The sequence below is a fragment of the Amaranthus tricolor genome, chromosome 12, assembly GCF_026212465.1.
Source record: "Amaranthus tricolor cultivar Red isolate AtriRed21 chromosome 12, ASM2621246v1, whole genome shotgun sequence".
Lineage (NCBI taxonomy): Eukaryota > Viridiplantae > Streptophyta > Magnoliopsida > Caryophyllales > Amaranthaceae > Amaranthus > Amaranthus tricolor.
The window spans coordinates 8,664,638-8,684,003 of NC_080058.1; the positions used below are offsets into that span (position 1 = coordinate 8,664,638).

General features: G+C 31.2%; 2 protein-coding genes across 2 annotated transcripts; both read right to left on the reverse strand.

Annotated features, from left to right (window-relative positions):
* Positions 1–222: 222 nt before the first annotated feature.
* LOC130796731 (protein SRC2-like) lies at positions 223–2,421 on the reverse strand. Its single transcript, XM_057659104.1, has one exon. It carries the CDS (start codon positions 2,158–2,160, stop codon positions 1,576–1,578), a length of 585 nt encoding a protein of 194 aa, XP_057515087.1. The 5' UTR covers positions 2,161–2,421; the 3' UTR covers positions 223–1,575.
* An 8,556-nt stretch (positions 2,422–10,977) lies between these two features.
* On the reverse strand, positions 10,978–18,847 carry LOC130796706 (PWWP domain-containing protein 1-like). Its single transcript, XM_057659074.1, has 3 exons — positions 17,418–18,847; positions 13,157–13,489; positions 10,978–13,064 (listed from the first exon to the last, which is right to left on the reverse strand). Exons 1-3 carry the CDS (start codon positions 18,553–18,555, stop codon positions 11,296–11,298), a joined length of 3,240 nt encoding a protein of 1,079 aa, XP_057515057.1. The 5' UTR covers positions 18,556–18,847; the 3' UTR covers positions 10,978–11,295.
* Between the last annotated feature and the right edge of the window lie 519 nt (positions 18,848–19,366).

The window sequence follows — 19,366 nt, forward strand, 5'->3', positions numbered from 1 at the left end:
ATCAGTATTTAGTTGCAAAGACAATAAATTTATTTGAAGTTTCAGCTAGTTTCTTAAGAGACTGTCTCTTTTAGAAACGTATCTCAAGTCCAATTAATTATAGATTAATGTCTATTTACCGTATTCTTATACTTACCGTATTCTTATGCTTACTTGCCGTATCCTTAAAGCCTACTTTCAATATCTTAAATATCTACTTACATCATTCTTAATGTTTAATTACAATATTTTAAAAAGTATATAATGGGCCAATCTAATTAGAAATGGTCTCTCAAAGAGACTGTTTCTCACAAGAATTTGTGAATTTGTTTTCATTCTCAAACCATCTAAAGTTTAAGATCTAATAACGTATATAATGTACAAAATTAAAAAATATACCGAAAAACTAGAGCTGTTCATGGCGAACTATCCGCCAGGCTTGATCCGAAAAATGGGTGAAAATACAATACTTCAAGAGCTCAAATTCTGAGTCGATTAGTTTGATTATTTTAATAGTTCAACGGCGTGGACATTTAGATTTTTAACTTTATTGTTGTACTTGAAAATATTTATGTATTTGGAATTTTTTAGACAGTGCGTTAAATTATTTTCATTGATATTAAGACTTAACTTTAGGCTTTATAGATAGTGTGATTATAGTTCGTGTGTGGAATATTTGTTTGGATTTTTAAGATTGTAATTCAAATATTTTATATTAGTTATGCCTATATATCTATGGGTTATACCAGCTAAGAAAAAAGGCGAATAACGGCAAAAAAAAATTAGGACAGCAATGGCAGTGAACTCTTAAAAATTCTTGCTAAGTTTTAAAGTACTTCTGAACTCACATAAAAAACAAATCCCTATATGAATTATAAACAATCACAAATTATATTTTGAAGCAAAAAGAGCAGTAATTTATCTTGAATACGATATCGTAGAAATTTGAAGTTGCTTTGATAATTCACAAAGTATATTGGAGTATTAGATGTTTTTATTCTATATACAAATTACAATCAGAAATAAAAGAATTATCTTGGAATTTCTACAAATGTAAAATATAACAATTTAAATGGGATGAAGGGAGTAGTAATTATTTACTCAACCTCAACGACTCCCATCCTTAGTTTCAATAAACATTAAAATCAAAACAAAAAAATTTAAAAATTGGAGACTTTTTCCCTAAAACAACTACTTTTGATCTAAAGAAATGCGAGTTACTCCATTTGTTGTGTAATCTGCAAAGCTAGCATTCAACAATGGTTTTTACTGATTTAAATGAATTTTTTCTTAATCTCCTTAATATTATTTTTAAAAAAACTAAAAAAAAACAAAACATGATGTCACTATTGTATGCTCCTTTTGATTATTGTGTTAGCGGTTTTTGCCTTAGAACAAAATGATGCTTATCCTACAAAGTACAAACCATATACATATATTCCAAAAAGGATTAGAATTGAATAAAAACTAAAAATTAGTCTAATGGTGGTTAGAAGGTTTTTTCTTTTATAGTTATGATGTGGTTTTAATTTTTAGCGACTACAAATAAGCTTTACTTTCTCTCTTCTTAACATATATCCTGAATAAAAAAATAAATTAATACCCTGACACATTATCTACAATTGGATCCGAACACATTTTAGGTCCATATTCGGGTGTGGTACTCGGACCTACCTCTAAATTTGAGCGTTTTGATGGGTGTGCTATGACTGACTCATCAAGTCTTTGTTCAATTCTTTGAACAAACTTCTCCCCAAATTTAAAGGAAAACTCCAATTGACCCTTAAATTTACCATTTAGGGTTTGAACTTGGTAGACCACATGTCTATATTTGTCAAGGACCTCATTTGAAGATCCATCTTTGGATCCAACAACATCAAAAAGCTCCTTTAAAGGTACGTAAACCCGACCCACTTCCTTATCTCCTAGAGTCCGATCTGACATAATTTGAAAAACTAAACCAAGTCGATTCATACGAGCGGCTGATTCATCGAATGTAAATTGCATCTCATGATTCCATGTCGGATTTGTTCCGGCGTCTTTATCGATTACGGTGCGTTGTATAGATCGCGGATCTCCAGAAACTGAACCGATAACGTAGACGTTCATTTTGGAAAAGAGGTTTACGTCTTTCAATTCTTTCGCACAAAGTAATTTCACCTCGATTGGTCGATGTTCCATTAGGTTTAAGTTGTTTTTTAAAATCAACGAGTATGATTTTTCATTCTTGTTTTGTAAGGTTATGGAGAACAATTTGGAAGAAGAATTTTAATGGAGGAACATGAAAATCATACGATTTTGGAAAGAGAAAAACTAGGAAAAAGGGTGTTTATGTAAGGTAGATAAGGGTTGGATGAGAGAAAAAAATGGCAAATAAGAGGGATGGATAATTGGTGACATTTTGTAAAATAAAATTTGGCGTCAATGTTTTAAGGGGAAAGACCAAAGATCTTGCTTTTGAGATACATTGCGCCCTTTTATTCAATGAAGATGGGATATTTACTCTATTTAATACTCTTTATTATACATGAAAAAATATTATACAAAGTGAATATTAATAATCTTTACATCGATCATGTTTTAAATACTGTCCAAAAAGTAAATGTCTTATCTTCAATGTATTAGAGAGAGTAATACGCAAATTCTTAAATGTGACGATTTTACGGTGAGATTATTTTTATTGAGGTGACTTATGATTCTAAAATTCATGCCACTTGAAATTATTTGATTGAATATCATTGCTTGAATATAGTAATTATTAAAAAATTCTTTTCGATTGGATATCAATGTTTCGATGTGGGATATCAATAATGATCTAATGCATTAAACTCTTACCACTTATTTAAAAAAAATTTTTGAAATGAAAAATATTCGAATATGATAACTATATTTGGAAATTTAAAACTAATTACAATAGTGATAACTATATTTAAATGGAAATATTTGAATAAGATAAAGATAATATGTCATTCGATCATTAATTAAAATTAATATTTTTATATTAGTTTATATAAAACAATCGTGCATTGCATGAGTTTCTGTACTAGTAATTATATAATTTCGTTCCATAGTTTAATGGTCTAATAAAATACGAGTTGTTAATAATAAGTTCAATTCATTTTGTATCACATGACTCTAATTTAGTATTCTAGATTCTCGTTTAACTTATTGATTAATATTTCTTCCATTTCAATTTACTTGCGACACTTTTCTCTTTTGGATATTTCATAATATTTGCAATATTACCTTTTTCGGCTAAAAGTAACTAAGTAATTTTATATTTACTGATAGGTGCAAATTTTAATAACCGCAAGCCCACGGTTGACGTGTAGCTGCGGGTCGAACACAAGAAGGCGAGTTAATCAAATTGGTTGTTTTATGACTACTAGACACGGATCAAATCAATGATAAAAAAGACTTACATCAAATAGAAGATTAAAAAGCCTCGAAGTGCTGAATTGATTTCAGAGAGATGAGATCATCTGTAGAATTGATTGAAAATGAATGGGGGAGAGTTAGGATTGGGTATATGGTCGAGGAAGCTGATACTATGATACAAGAACTAAAACTGAAACAATAACCAAAATGAAGATAACAATGATGCAACAAACTCTAGGGTGTCGGACATCACCTAATTCTAACATGGAAGTCGATCACTCTCATGATTGTATGAAACTGAGTCATTAGCATAATTAAATGTGATCTAATTAACCTCAAACTTCCGCGCTATTGATTAATATCGGTTTAAGACCTTACTAGTGTTAATCCTCAAACTTCCGTTTTATTGGCTAAACTAGTAGGAATTTAACTTAAATATATCTCAATCCTAAATTAATCCTAATCTCAAACTTCCATTCCATTGAAAAGTTTAATAAAGATATTTAAACCGAGATTCATTAAGCATAGATTCAATTATAGATTCGAATTCACACAATCAATCGATAAAATATCATCTCATGCTTCAAATTAAGATTTATACCCTAACCCTAGAGAGAAAAATTACTCTCTAGACATAACGATGAAGAACATGTAATAAATGATAAATAAAATCTTAATTGAAACACTAGACATAAAGATGATGAATAATTTCAATGCACAAAGATAAATAATCAAGCAATAAATAAAGAAAACTTACTAACAGGAAGAACGTAAATATAAATAGCAATGAAATCGAAAATGTAACAATGGAGTTCCACCATGGAAGCTCTCAAAAGGGAGAACAACAATAAAGAAAATTGAAAATTAAACTAAAGAAAACTACCCTAATGATTCTCATAATAATAATAATAACCATGGTATTTATAACGGTTCCAAAAATTAACCGTCAGAAGCTTGCCAGTGGCAAACGCCGACTCGGTGGTCAAGGACCTCAGCAGAAAGTCGAGTCGACTTTTAATGAAGCAAAACAATGCTTTTTCCAATGCCATAAACCTTGCATTAATGCAATATTTCTATCAAAAGTTATGATCAAAAGAGTGAGCAAGTATTAAATTTCACTTCAAAACTTTTGCATTTTAAACACTTTTCAACTCTTTTACCCATCTTCATTGTAAAACATCTTCAAACGAGAAATAATTGTAACACCCTCAGAATAGGTCGAACTTTTGAAAACACCGTTAATGGAAAACATGAGCCAAAACCTACTCATGGGAGTGTTACCGCCACATCTATTTCTAATAAAATAAATGTAAGGCTTAACGACTAAGAAATAACTTAATAACTTAAAATCTAACAAAGTGTTTACAACATAAGAAAAGACTGAACGCAATCTATGTCCGTATAAAATTTAAACAACTTAAGGTAAAATTTAAATTGAATTACAACTCTAATAAAAGCTATGTTTCTAGGTGATCTTCACTCCACGATTCCCACGCAATCAAAAACCTGCAACATAAGAATGCAAGAAAAACAAGGGAAAAACTCCCAAAATCAGAAAATCGAGTAATTCCAACTCCATCCCGTAAAACGATTAAGTTTGAAAATGATTTAAGAAAATAAAATATAATCAAATTGGAAATAATTTTAGAAAATAATATATAGCTGAGTTAAAAGAAAAACAATTTGAGAAAACAATATATATAATATCACATAAACCAATTTAAAAATTTGATATTTAATAATGACAAACACATAGTCAATTTTTAATTTGAGGGAACTAGAACGCCAGTAGGCTGAGGCTTTACCGCTATACCTACTTCATCAAGAGGTCGTCACCCAAAATAATTCAAGGCCAGCAGAGTAGTCTCAGGGAACCCAAGTGTGCACACCCCTTCTACTTGGATCACAACAAATAGAAGGAAGACCAAACATCGTATCAAGTATCAAAAATAATAACACATGTCGGCAGCTATACTAACCAAACAGGACAACATGTTCATCACCCTTATACTTGGATCACAACAAATATAAGATCTTCATTTCCCTCGTGTTATACTTTACGTGATTTAATATATTTTAATAATTAGTCGCGTGCACACAAACATATAATCAAACATACATTATACATTGTATTTTATAATCATAGGTTTTTCCAAGAAAAATATATCTCAAGAATATTCAATTGCAATATTAATATCATAATATATTTCTCCCAAATTCAATCGCATTTAAAATCATTATTAAAATTAATAATACAACTCTCATCCAAATAATATTATAAATATTTCTCTTTCAAACTAAATCGTATCAAATTTCGTTATCAAAATAATAATATAAATTTTATCAAAATAGTAACTATAAATTCAAGTTTGACAAAAATAATAGTAAATATAATTTGAGATATATAAAATATAAAATCATGCATCCTATTTAAACATATTAATTATCACGTAGCACATAATACTAACATGATAGTCCTAATTAGATGGACATTGAGAATTATCTTGTCACGCGATCCTAGACAACGTACGCTCCTAATAATCTTTGTCTACGAATCCGCTGTCTTTAATATCAAAATCTTGTCTTTTCTTGATTAACTTTTAAGCAATTGGAGGATGGAGGAAGTAGTTTGTAGGAGAAAAAGAAAGTGTGGGTAATAATGTGAATCAATTAAGGGTAATTGGTTTAATTTATAATAGGTAAGTGAGGTTAGTTATAAGATTTAGAAAGAGAAGTGGGAAGTTATTTGTTAATAGGGAGTTATTTTATTTTATTTTTTTATTATTTTTAAAATTTCTGAAATTTATTTATTTATTATTATTATTATTATTATTATTATTATTATTAGGGAAATTTGCAAAGAAACACCTTTTAAAACCACTTTTTTGTAAAGAAACACCTTTTATAATTTTTTTTGTAAAAAAACACCTTTTAAGAGACTTTTTTTTAAAAAAAACACCTTAAATTAGTTTCCGGTGACTTTTGTCAACTTTCCGGCGTTGACTATGCCAGTCAACGCCGGAAAGTTGACCAAAGTCACCGGAAACTGATTTAAGGTGTTTTTTTTAAAAAAAAGTCTCTTAAAAGGTGTTTTTTTACAAAAAAAATTATAAAAGGTTTTTCTTTACAAAAAAGGGTTTTAAAAGGTGTTTCTTTGCAAATTTCCCTAATTATTATTATTATTAATTTTTTTAAAAATTTTTTATTTTTATTTTTTTTATATAATAATAAAAATAAATTTTTTTTTAAAAAAATAATACTAATAATAAAAATAAAAATAAAAATAAAAACAAAAATTTTAAAAAAAGTTAAAAAAAATTTAAAAAAATAAAAAATAATAATAATAATAATAATAATAATAATAAATATTATTATTTTTATTTTTTTTAAAAAAAATATTTTTTTGATTTAATTTTTTATTTTTAATTTTATTATTATTATTATTATTATTTTTAATTATTATTATTGTTATTTTATATTTTTTTATACTTTTTATTTTTTTTATTATTATTAAATTTTTTAAATTTTTTTAACTTTTTTTTAAATTTTTGTTTTTATTTTTATTTTTATTTTTATTATTAATATTATTTTTTTAAAAAAATTTATTTTTATTATTATATAAAAAAAAATAAAAAAAAATTTTAAAAAAGTTAATAATAATAATAATAAGGGAAATTTGCAAAGAAACACCTTTAAAACCCTTTTTTGTAAAAAAACACCTTTTATAATTTTTTTTGTAAAAAAACACCTTTTAAAAGACTTTTTTTTAAAAAAAAAACACCTTAAATCAGTTTCCGGTGACTTTTGTCAACTTTCCGGCGTTGACTGGCATAGTCAACGCCGGAAAGTTGACAAAAGTCACCGGAAACTGATTTAAGGTGTTTTTTTTTTAAAAAAAAGTCTTTTAAAAGGTGTTTTTTTTACAAAAAAAATTATAAAAGGTGTTTTTTTTTACAAAAAAGGGTTTTAAAAGGTGTTTCTTTGCAAATTTCCCTTATTATTATTATTTTATTTTTTATTTAAAAAAAAAAACGGATGTTACAATAATCTCCTTAGTAAACTCCGTCATTATCATTATTATTAAAACCATAAAAATTATGCTTAAAAACGATCAAAACCGCTCAAAATCAACAAGAATAACTAAAATGGGTAAAGTAGCATAACTTTTCAAAATAAGCACGAAATTACTAACAACAACCATCATTAAGGAGTATAAAATGATATAATTAATTGCAAATAATTGCACTTATCATTTACCCCTACTTTATTCTCACTTTATGTATTATTAACTTTTTACCTACTATTATTGGGGGTATTATAGACATTATACACTTGACAATAATATTTCTTAATAGTAGTGCCAAGAGGCAATGTTGCAACTAAATAAGAACGGAGGAAGTACTTTCTAGTTCCTCCTATTCTTCTTAGTATTCTCATTTACTTTTGTTACTATTCACTTATAACTTTTAATTTGTATTTTGTTCGTAATCAATAAGTAAAAATATATTCAAGTGAAATCTTGTTTTATTCGTCTCAATGCAAATATTATTAATATTAAATTTTCATAAATTTTAATTATACACAATTATAAATATTAAGGGTCAAAATGTAGTTTCGACAAGTGTGAATAAGTATATAAGACTACTACTAAGATGAATAGGAAGGAATACAATGTTACTTCCTCCGTTCCACTATACTCGCTGGAATTGACTTTTATTCAATTGAGTACTTCCTCCGGTTTTTAATAGTTAATAGTTGTTGTAGTTCCTGTAGCAACTATTGTTTATTAACTAATCTTATTTGGTATATAACTTTCCATGTATTATGTAAAACATAGTCAAATGAGATCTTGTTTGATTCGTCTTAATGCATATTTTCATAATATTAACTTTTTAGAAATTTTTATCATATGAAATTAAAGATATTAAAGATTAAAATCATACATTGGATAGCCACTATAACATAATTTGCTTTTATTGGGATATATTTAGCGACATTTAATTTAAATGTCGTTATTTCAAATTGCTAATAAAATATGTAGAGGATTTAGTGACATTTATTAGACCCTTTAGCAGCATATTAAAAAATCACACAAAAGCTTTTTGCGACATAGGATCTAGTGACATTTCTCACAAATGCCACTATAGACTATAGTAACAATTACATACGCCACTGAAGACCAAATAAAGTGTCGCTAAATCACTTTATGATTATACTGTGAGATAGGGAAGAATTGATTATTATTGAAAACATAATGTACATTATATATAGATATAGAAAGTGATAAACAAGGCAACTAAATATACATTGCTAATTATAAGGAATCAAAAAGATATTATTATCCTTGATTGAAGGGGGATAATCAAGTTGGTCCAAGGTGAATAACTATAATCTTGGAGAATAAAATCAATGGGATATTTTATTTTATTAGAAACTTTAAATAAAAACCAATAATTATTACATTAAAAATATGAATTAGTGGCATTTTTTTAATGCCACTAAATTCAATATCGCAAAAAGTTAAATTTGTTGTAGTGAGCGTGAAAAACAGAAGTGTAGCAACTATTAAATACCAAAGGAAATATGTTATTTTGATTATTTATTATATATTGAACAATCCACATCTTAAATTATAAAAAGTTAATATTCTGAAAGTTTGCGATTTGATGTTTCAAATAAGATCCCCCTTGACTATATTTCCTCTTACACATTATCCACAATATATAAATAATGTTGAATGATAAATAATATCAATAATGGTAATATATGAGTATTTCAAAAGGGAGTAAGTATAACCGAATAACATGACTCATGAAATTTCTCCCATTTTAGGTATTGTATTAGTACTCATCTAAATTTAGTTAAAAATGATAATTAAAGTTAAGAAAACACGTTCTTAATGTTTTTTTTTTTTTTTTTTCCTTGAGCACCTATAAGTTACGACTTAAGATTGTAGTCATAATTACTCCCTTAATTTCTATAAAATTATATCATTTTATTAATTTGTAGTTGATAAATAAGATAAAAATAGGTGAAATAGAAAAATGGATGAGACTAAAAGAGACAATAATATTTGTGAATATTATTAAAATGTGAGGATCATTTCCAAATAAAAAAAACGAGCAAATTAAAAAAAAAATAACTAAAATAACAAGAGGTGCAAAATCGCAGCAATTAGGAGCATATTTTAAATAAACGTGTTATAATCACAACTCGCTTGATGATTGGTACTAAAGATAGTAATGAGAATAATTTGTAATATAAATTTCATGATATGTATTATGTCATTTTTATGGTAATGAAAGTTTGATTATTAAAAAATCTTTTTGTTCATAATTTTCTATTACCACATATTATTATATTTTCAAATGGTAATGCATTGGAATTAATTTTGTTAAGAAAATGAAATTGTTGAGGGAGAATAAGCATGACCATTAAACTTTTCAAAAGACATTCCTACTAAAATTACACTAATTTTTCATTATCATTTTCACCATTTAATATTGACTATCAAACGGGCTATCAGAGTTATGAAGTTAGATTTGCTCAAATTTGAAACTAAATTGTAGTTACAATAGTTTTTTAACTAGTAAATACTCCTCTATTTATTTGAATTTGCAACATTATATAATTACACAATGTTTGGTTGTCGGTATGGTATGAGAATGATTTATAATGTAAATTTTTGTAAAAAACACTATTCTATCCCCATAAAATAAAACTTTGATCATAAAAAATTTTTTGTTCACAATTTTCCATTACAACCTAATACTACATTCACTTAGTCAATACATTAGAATGCGTTTTGTGAAGAAATTGAGATGATTTTTTTTGAATATATTATACTCCTTTTCATTGGTTTTTTTTTATTAAGTATAATATACTTCCTCCATTTCATATTAGTTGTAATATTGGCAAAAATGACATTTATTCATCACTTAAAATTTGTCATTAGTTTTTAATCTATAGGTTAAAATATAGTCAAGTGAGATCTTATTTAATTCGTCTCATTACAAAGATTATTAATATCAAATTTTTATAATTTTTTATTATACATAATTAGAGATATTAAGAATTGAATTAGTGTATTAAACTACTTGAAAAAAATAAATATTACAAATTAAAACAAAGAAAATAGAATAGAATGTAGTTAGATATGGCAATCCAATCATTGAGATGTTAATTAATTTTAGGCAAAGTCCTTTTAGAGACTAGTTACTTTTGACCATCATGGTAGAATTTTCTCAAATATTAAGTGTGCTTGCCATGTATGCTCACATTTGTTAAAATTATCTCTAAAATATTGTCAATTTTGAAAGAATTATTATAAAACACAAAATATATCATATGGTGCATTGAAAATGGTGAAGTTCTAGTCTAAGTTCAAGTTTTATTATTAAATTAAAGAGCTATTTCTGTAAAAGACCGTCTCTTGACGAGAAAAACTCAACTAGGAGTATATATTCTCATAGTACGTTTTAGATGAGCTACTTAACTCGTACATGAGACACAGCTCTCGATGAGACCGTCTCATACAACAATTTATGTAAATTAAGTTCCTTTGTAGCAAGCATGCAAATATAAAATCAAATGCATAGGGGGGGAAGGGGAGTGATCAAATGCACGTTATAGGTTCCCGTTTTAAGAGCTACATAAACTATAAAGCCCTCCAAATACAATTTAACTAAGCACAATTGCCCTTTGATGACCGCCTAACCCTTCCGCCCTCCCTCTCCTAATCACCGAACCAACATTTTTGTACAATGATTTGTACCATTTTCAACTCCTTTTCTCTTGTATAAACTAGGTTTTACTGGGCCGCATCATTGCACTCATTTGGGCATGAAAACACTAGCCGAGACTTCATTGTTCAGGCGACTTGATAATTGGGTTTGTCCGATTTATTTCTCAGAGCGTGTGTTCACCATTGTCATTCCCTCAAAGAGCATGGTAGGGCATATACCCTAATGCCTTCTTAATATTGGTTACCACATCGTGGCACCTTGTCAAAAGGGTCATCATATGATGTGAGATGTCTCGGGTAGGCTGTGGCGGGGCTTGATTTTCTGGCAACGGTAGTGGAGTAATTACCATGGGATTAACATGAGCACTAATAAACTGGGGCAAGAGGGGAAGGAGAGGGGGTTGCAATGGATGTGAAGAAACATTTAACCTTTGATTGTAACTAATATGCATAGCAACAGATGAAGACGGGGAAGATGATGGACCTTCATAAGACGACAACATTGAATTCCTAGACTCCAACTTTTGGCCTTGAAGACCTCCTCTAATATCATTACTATCTTTAACGTCAACCAAATTAAATCTGACCCGGGCTGCTCTTGCAGTGCCTCCAATATCATCACCTCCAGAGGGCTTCTTCAAGCAGGACTTCAACTGTGGCACAGACTGCTGTGGCATTGGAGTTGGGGCCATAGGTCTTGATTCTGCTGCTGAGTAAATCGGATTTACTGAAGATTCACTTGGGGCGTCTTCTACTTTGCTGCTGTTGGCCTGTTGAGATTCCAACGGCTTCAACAGAAACTTCACATTTGAAAATACAGATTTGCTTCCCATGGCATAGCGATAAGCAACATTTGCATCTTGTTTATAAAGGAATGCAACTCTGCAGGTGTTTGTTGAGTAGAAGACCCGACATTGCTTTAAGTCAATTTGGCCGAATCGAGCAAATCTTGCCTTCAGCTCTGTCATGGAAGGGAGAGAGGCACCTTTGCTGTACTTCATAATCAGAAGCGTGGGCTCCTCGACCCTAGGTGGACGATCCATTTTCTTCTCACCCTGCTCTGTCTTCATAGGTTTTGGATGAGAGCTAGGTGCCCCAGCCACCTTGACTTTTGCCACCGCCTGCTGTTGAACTTCTGGGTTTTTCAGTAGGCCCTTCTTTTCAGCACTCAAAGATTTTACTTCACTTATTTTCTTGGCCCTTTTTGCAGCTTTTTCCTCCTGACGCTCTGAAGGGATCCTCTTCTGCGCTTTTGCAGGATCCTCTTGTTTAGCTGAGAGCCTCTGCAGTTTTAAAGAAGATACACCTTTACTGCTCTCCATAGTTTTGTCCACAGGTTCAGAAGATTTGATGGCATGAGCCTCATTAGGTACAGATTCGATAGGGGTTGGAACACTGGAGCTCTTCAGATAAACGAGGGACCGAAATTTCAGGAAATACTGCCGTACAATTGCAGGTCTATTCCTTTCTATACCATGGACAGGATTCTGAGCAAGACCTCGCAAATCAGCCAATATCTGTGACAAATCAGACTCGCTGTCCAATGATGGCAACCCCACTGGTGGACAAGAGTTGGTTGCTTCATACTCCTTTTTCCACTGGCTTACTCGAGACTCCACTCTAAACGAAACAGGAAACTCAGTAGGCATTCCTGCAGGTTTAACCACCCCACCAGACACAACAGAATCTCTCTCCCCAAGCTCTATGCTCCTTTGACCATCTTTCTTCTTTATTTTCTTCAGCTTCTTCTCTGAACGGACAGATTTCTCATAGCCCTGTTCTCCTATAGGGCGTTTAGCAGCCTTCTTTTTCTTCTTCATCAAGCTATCTTTTACGCTAAGATGGCCAGAGTCAATTTTCGTACGGCTGCCAATTTCTTTCTCTGGAATCTTCTCGTGCACATTGTCTGTGACAACACTAGACGCCAATTCTTGTGATCCAGAAGGCACCATCACATCAAGACCTGCACAACAAAATATCCAATATTAAGTTCCAAAGAGCCAATATCAGGTCACTCCCTATTAAGCAAGAAAGTAAAGTAGGACTATTTCCAACCTGCAGTTGGTGCGTTTTTTGTTGTTCCAGCACGAGCAGAATTTGCCACCTGATCCATTGTAGACGTTTCACCCAGCCCATCATTGAGGACATCTGAACCTCTTTTCTGGAACACATAGGCAGCTGTAGCTGTATCAGATGTTCTATCCTCCAATGCAGAAGATGAAGAGGAGCTTGCATGACTTGGAGTGATTGTCGTTGTCTTCAAGTCACCTAGTTCATCTCTGCGCTTAAAAAGGTATCTATCCTTTTTAGACTGCTCCTTGGTTTTTGTAACTTTAGTGCTCTTTCGACCAAGAGTATCCGCCATGACTAACGGGCCACTTAAAGGAGCTGGAAAAAGGAAAAATATAAAAGACGAAATAAGCGACGACAAATTCAAGTAAACCTCACACCAAAACCACACGAACTTTTGTATGAGGCTCGAGCCTCCCAGAAAATTTACAATATTAAAAACTCTAGCATGTCTAAATAGCTAAAGACAGCAATATCAACACAATAATGCAATATTAATATTCAAATGCTCCCTCCATTCCATCTTATTTGTCCCTTGGTTAATTTAAGGCCCAAAATAATTGTTAAATTTGTAATGATAGTCGATCAAAGCATCTAATGCTTATTATGCCATCAAACCAAAATTTTATTTGTAAAAAGTCTATCAATGACATTTTGCATTTCTAAAATATGATGAATGATATGGAGCAGATGGAGTACAAAAAATGCGTCCTACAAACTGAAAAATAAAACAACAAAGCAAGGGACTTGAACTGTAAAGCTTCAAAAGGCTAAAACCTATCATGAATCTTATCAGGCTCTCGCAAATTCTACATAGTTACAAGGTTCTCTTTTCAGAAGTTACTTCCACCACTAGACACTTCAATTTGAAGTCATTTCCTTTACTTGATTCATTTGAGTCATACCACCAAGAATATCACAGTAAAGTTAAACAAAAATAGCTAGTCTAGTTACAACAATCTCCAAATTTCTCAACCAAAACATTCGATTTACCCCAATGCTATGGTCCCACCTTTGGGGGTTTGAGGGGGTTGTATGTAAACAACTTTATCCTTGTTAGTAATAGCAAAGAGATTGTTTTCAATTGACCCTTAGTAGCAAACATCATATGCTCACATAAGTTTCTCAACCAGTTTAACCTAAAGCGCTAATTAATTCACCTTTGGTATTCACAATTCGCTCAAATTGGTACAAAAATAGTCCAAAACCGACCATAGTTTGCCTTTTCCAGTTCGCTATTCTTGAGGGGATAAGGGAATCATGTGACAGTACCGAGAACAGTAAGCAATACAGTTCAAGAGCACGTTCATTGTAACATAGAGATATCCAGATAATAACACTTTACAATATCTATGTTTAGTAATCAAAATCTCGAAGGTTTTGTCTGCTGATTGAACAGTTCAAAATACGCTTATTTATTATGTACCACAAATTCTTTCTTCGAAAAAATTACAAACAATATACCACAACATTGCCAGAGCCTAGAGCATCAAATTTAAAAACACCAACACAGCCAAGCAGCTCAGGGTTATATATTAAATTATAACCATCCCATGATGATTAAAACTTAACTGAAGTAATCCAACCAACAATTTGCATTTCAACTTCATTCATAAAACAAATACAATGAAGTTGCTTGTTTTCTACAGCAGGCCTAATCTAATTAAAACTTCTTTTCCACTCCTGATCACTTATGCATAAAATGCCTGCAAAGTGAATTTACTATATTTTTTATTGATTCACAACCATCCCAGAAATCAATGCTTTTTAAAAAAATATAGAGAAGGCAAATCAGCTAGTAAATCAACATATTCAACAAGTAATTAGTTAAAGGAGGAAACGACGTTTGAAAATCCCATGGTCTGCTTTTCTTCTATATTTACTTTTATTAGATCTTTTCTTTTCTTCAAGCTTGCTTTTCAAAACTCAGCACCTCAATTTCATGATCTACCGCTTCTCCTATTCTCTACATGCAATACAGATGTTAAACTGATAATCAACAATTCTTTAAGGAAAAATTATTTTAGTAGGATTGTACTTTGGCCACTCTACCATTTACGGGCCGACCATCACTAATTACAATATACTTATGAGGGTTTTTTTTCTATTGGGCATTTTTACCAATGAACTGAATAGCATATTAATCTTTTTTAAATATTTAGAATGTCAATGATAATTTAAAAAAAAATTATAAAAAAAGAAGCCTTCCCTTCTAACCCCTCATAAACTCTTCCCTTGTTAATGATAAAATTATGCAATTGGGTTTTGAAAAGCAGTGTACTCTTTGACGAGGCACAAAGAATTACATGGATTGTGACGTCTTTCAGCGTAACCAAACCAGGGTCCATTGCAATTGAAATCAAGAACCACAAAGATAATAAAGATAATAAATGTCAATATATTTTGTTTTCGTTTAACTCATTAAATTCTTGGGATATACTGATCAGAATTATAGTCAGAAATTGAAGTTCAAATGTTGTAGTGATTGTTGTCCAACATTTGTTGGTTAAATGTTTAAAAATACAATTGGATGTTTGAGTGGAGGTGTGTGCCATGACAACGGAAGAAAGAAGTAGATGAAACATGAAAGAATATTGGTTTTCAAGGTTGATGGCGGACAAAGATTATTTTTATATAAATAAACGAATCTAATATTAAATAAGTATAAATAAAACCACTTGGATTACCACATACACTGCCACCACATATAATGCCATGTCAAATTAGTAGTAGATTTTTTATTTTACTATATCACTAAATCTTGATTTTGTTGGTAATCAACCGGCATAGCCCAATGAAAATAAATGAACCCTAAGTTTGACCCAATGTTTGCGATTATTGATGGAATGACCAAAGTTCAACCTAACTAAAACAAATTTTACATTCTTTAATCATCAGTGCTGGAACTTTAACTTTGCACCTAATAAGTACATTGCAAACCCTACTAAGCCAATCCATAAGTTGAACGTGCACATTAACCATGCCAAAAAGTAGTGTCTCCCTCATGGCTGATCCTGAACTCGTATAGCCAGATGCCATCATCCTTAGATTCATCATCTTATGTAACATGCCATGTGCAAGAAAAGATCTAGCTTTAAAAAGAGACCGAGAAGTTTTCGAGAATGACCACTTATAACAAGCCTTTTTCCAAGACCCTTTTTCTCATAAGAAAATTCAAGAAACCACATCTGGGCTAAAATGAGGAATCCTTAACCAACAATTACATTAATTATTGCAAAAAAGTTAAGACTAATATTATAAAAATCATAAACAGTCCAAAGCGTGACTGTGCCTGATGACAAGACTTCATACTTCCAATAAAAACAATTTCTTTCAAGAAGGCATTTCTCGCCTAACAGAGGTGACATCATATCAAATATCAAAATAGGTTGATAGAAATATTAAGTTACATCCAATCAAAGTACAAATTATAAACTACGGCATCGCAACCGCATTGTAACGATTTTTTAGTTTCATCACAACCACAATATTGGATGTGACAACCGTGAAACCACCCAAATTGACCACAAAAATAGTTTTGCATTTATCATAAATTAAAATAATATAGGGTCTTGTATGTAAATTTGTTCAATATTCTACAAGTCAAATAATAATAATAATAATAATAATAATAAAGGTGAAAGTAATATGTAAGTTTGCAATTCATTAGCAGTGATAAAAATATCACAACCATCAAAAACTTCAGGCCATTCAAATTAACAAAAAAGAGAAATAGATAACTCAAAGCTTGAATAGGGACGCCATTCAACTTTGGTCGGTAATTGTTTGAACTTCCAATCAAATGAGCATTTCAAATGCAAAAAACTAGTACAATCACTGTGCGGCAAACTAATGATATCATCTTGTGCTCAAATAAGCAGCTAACTCCAAAAGTAATTACCAAGGATCAAGGCATCATTTTGCAAATCTGATTTTCCTCAGTATCCACAGACATTTAAATTTTGCAATGTTCAGCAAATGCTAAGAAACTCACATATAATGAGAAAATCATAATCCAATTTCTAATCTAAGTTAATCATAGTTGAACTCACGCCGACAAAGATAATCTTCCAGCAAGAAAGGAATAAACAACTAGTAAGAAAAGCAAAAGCCAGCCCAATGGGAGCTCAAGCATTGTAGCCACTCAATTGCAAATCAACAAAAGTTGCAAGAGCGGAGCCCAAAATCCCAATGGACATAAGATAAACAAGAAAACATCAAACAAAACAAGGCAGGAAAGTTATACCTCGAGAAGGTCCTTTTTCAGGTAATCCAGGTGAATGGGAAGTAAAAGCTTGAGCATACGTCTCATCAAACTCTTCGAATTTGGATCTGCGATAAGCAAGGGTGATAGCTTTGTATTTAATAAAATCAAGGTTCTTAATTTCGCCATTCATTGGAGCCACGGCCAACTGCTGTATGAATGAAAGGGTGTCCTTAGGCTGGAAGCTATCTCTTGCCTTCTGAATTTGGCTCACTGAATAAATAGCACCAGGTTCGTAATCCACAACATCAACAGCAACATAACCATACACATTTGCAGGGCGGAAGTTGGATGGATTCCGGCAGTAACAACTTAAACCAAGAGCACTCCTCCGACTTACCTCATCTATAGAGTCCTCTACAGCCCTAACAAAATTCTTTGAAGTAGTCTGCTGTGCTTTCTCAGCATAGTGTGGGTCATATGGAACAAGTTCTGTGGGATCAAACCACCCATAACTGCTATCACCGAAAAACGCAACCAACATATGCCCATGCCTCCTCGTTCTTCGAACTGAAGAGTTAGCCAAAGCTTCATCAAACAGATGCCCCGGCCACCATGGATGCGATTTCACCTTACCCCATACCATGTCACCAATTTCAAACCTGTCATCTATAATCTTCAAAGTTCCAACTCTCATTTCATCATCCACATCATTCACATCCATCTTATTCTCCTCTTCCCAAACACCCTTCCACCTCATTCTAGCATCACTAGTATCTCCATCCCCTTGACCACCATACCCCATATTGTTCCTAACGGCCTCATCTTCTTTAACCTTCACCTCATTTTTTCCCTCATCATTTTCCAACAAAACCCTAATTGCCTCCTCACCCTTAACATTCCCGAAATTCCCAATTTCCTGAATGTAATCAGAACCCCCACCCAAAACCCTAGCTTCATTCATCTCCATTTTCATCCCCCGAAAAACCCTAGTTTCATCAAATTCAATTTTCCCAACATCTAAATCTTCCCTAGAAGAAACCCTAATTTTCCCTTTTATACCTAAATCGTCTACCCTCTCATCTTTAGCAGTATGCCCATTATTCGAAACTTTAGAAACTTCAGAAGACGAAATAACGTTTCTTTCCAATTCAAAGTCGTTTTCCATCACAGATACCATAGAATACAACAAACTATGTCCAATATTTCATATGAATCAAAAACAAAATAAATTAAGCGATGTACAATTTGAACTAATAAAAACAAACCTTAGTTATCAATGCAAACACCAATACATACCGAGATGATGAAGGAGGAAATAGATAGAGTGCAACCTTTGGGAGCGCGAAAGCAAAATGTGTGAAGATGTAAAGTGAAATTTGAGTGAATTGAAAGTTGGAAGTGAGATAAAGAATTGGGGAAGAGAGAGAAAATGAGAGACTTTTGGATTAATGGTTTCGGTGTTTTGATTTTTTCAAGGAGTAATTTTGAGTAGTTATTGGTAATTCTCTAGTAGGTTTTGTTGTATTTTTTTAATTTTTTATCAATTTTTCTACGATAATTTATGTGAATAATTTAAACTAGCAGATTACTTATTACAAATTATGACTTTTTTAAGTAAATTAACAAAGAATACAAAAAATAAAAGGAAATAACAAGAAAAATTTTAAAAGTAAAAAAATTAGAATAACCATTTCCCCACTCCAAACCTCCCCCTTCCACCCCTTATGTTAGATTTGCCTTTCTATTTTCTACCTCAACTTATACTTGCTATTAGGTGATAATGAAAAATTATAAAAAAAAATAATTTATAATTAACGTTTTATCATCAAAGAAATAACATGGTACATCTCATAAATGTTTACACTATAATTCATTTTTATGACTACCATTCGGTATCAACAATCAAACGGGGGTTGAGATTGTTAGTTTCTTGGGTTCAAAGGTTGTGGTAGGAGCTCATGCCCTTATTCAAAAGTTAAGTTCAGCTT

Bases quoted from the DNA above. Each gene is read 5' to 3' on its own strand.
- LOC130796706 (XM_057659074.1), bottom strand. From the start codon at position 18,555: ATGGTATCTGTGATGGAAAACGACTTTGAATTGGAAAGAAACGTTATT. The intron at 13,490-17,417 runs GTATAACTTTCC...TCCTTTTTCCAG, and splicing joins TGAAAAAGGACCTTCTCGAG to CTCCTTTAAGTGGCCCGTTA. The intron at 13,065-13,156 runs GTTGGAAATAGT...TTTGTTGTGCAG, and splicing joins AAAAAACGCACCAACTGCAG to GTCTTGATGTGATGGTGCCT.
- LOC130796731 (XM_057659104.1), bottom strand. From the start codon at position 2,160: ATGGAACATCGACCAATCGAGGTGAAATTACTTTGTGCGAAAGAATTG.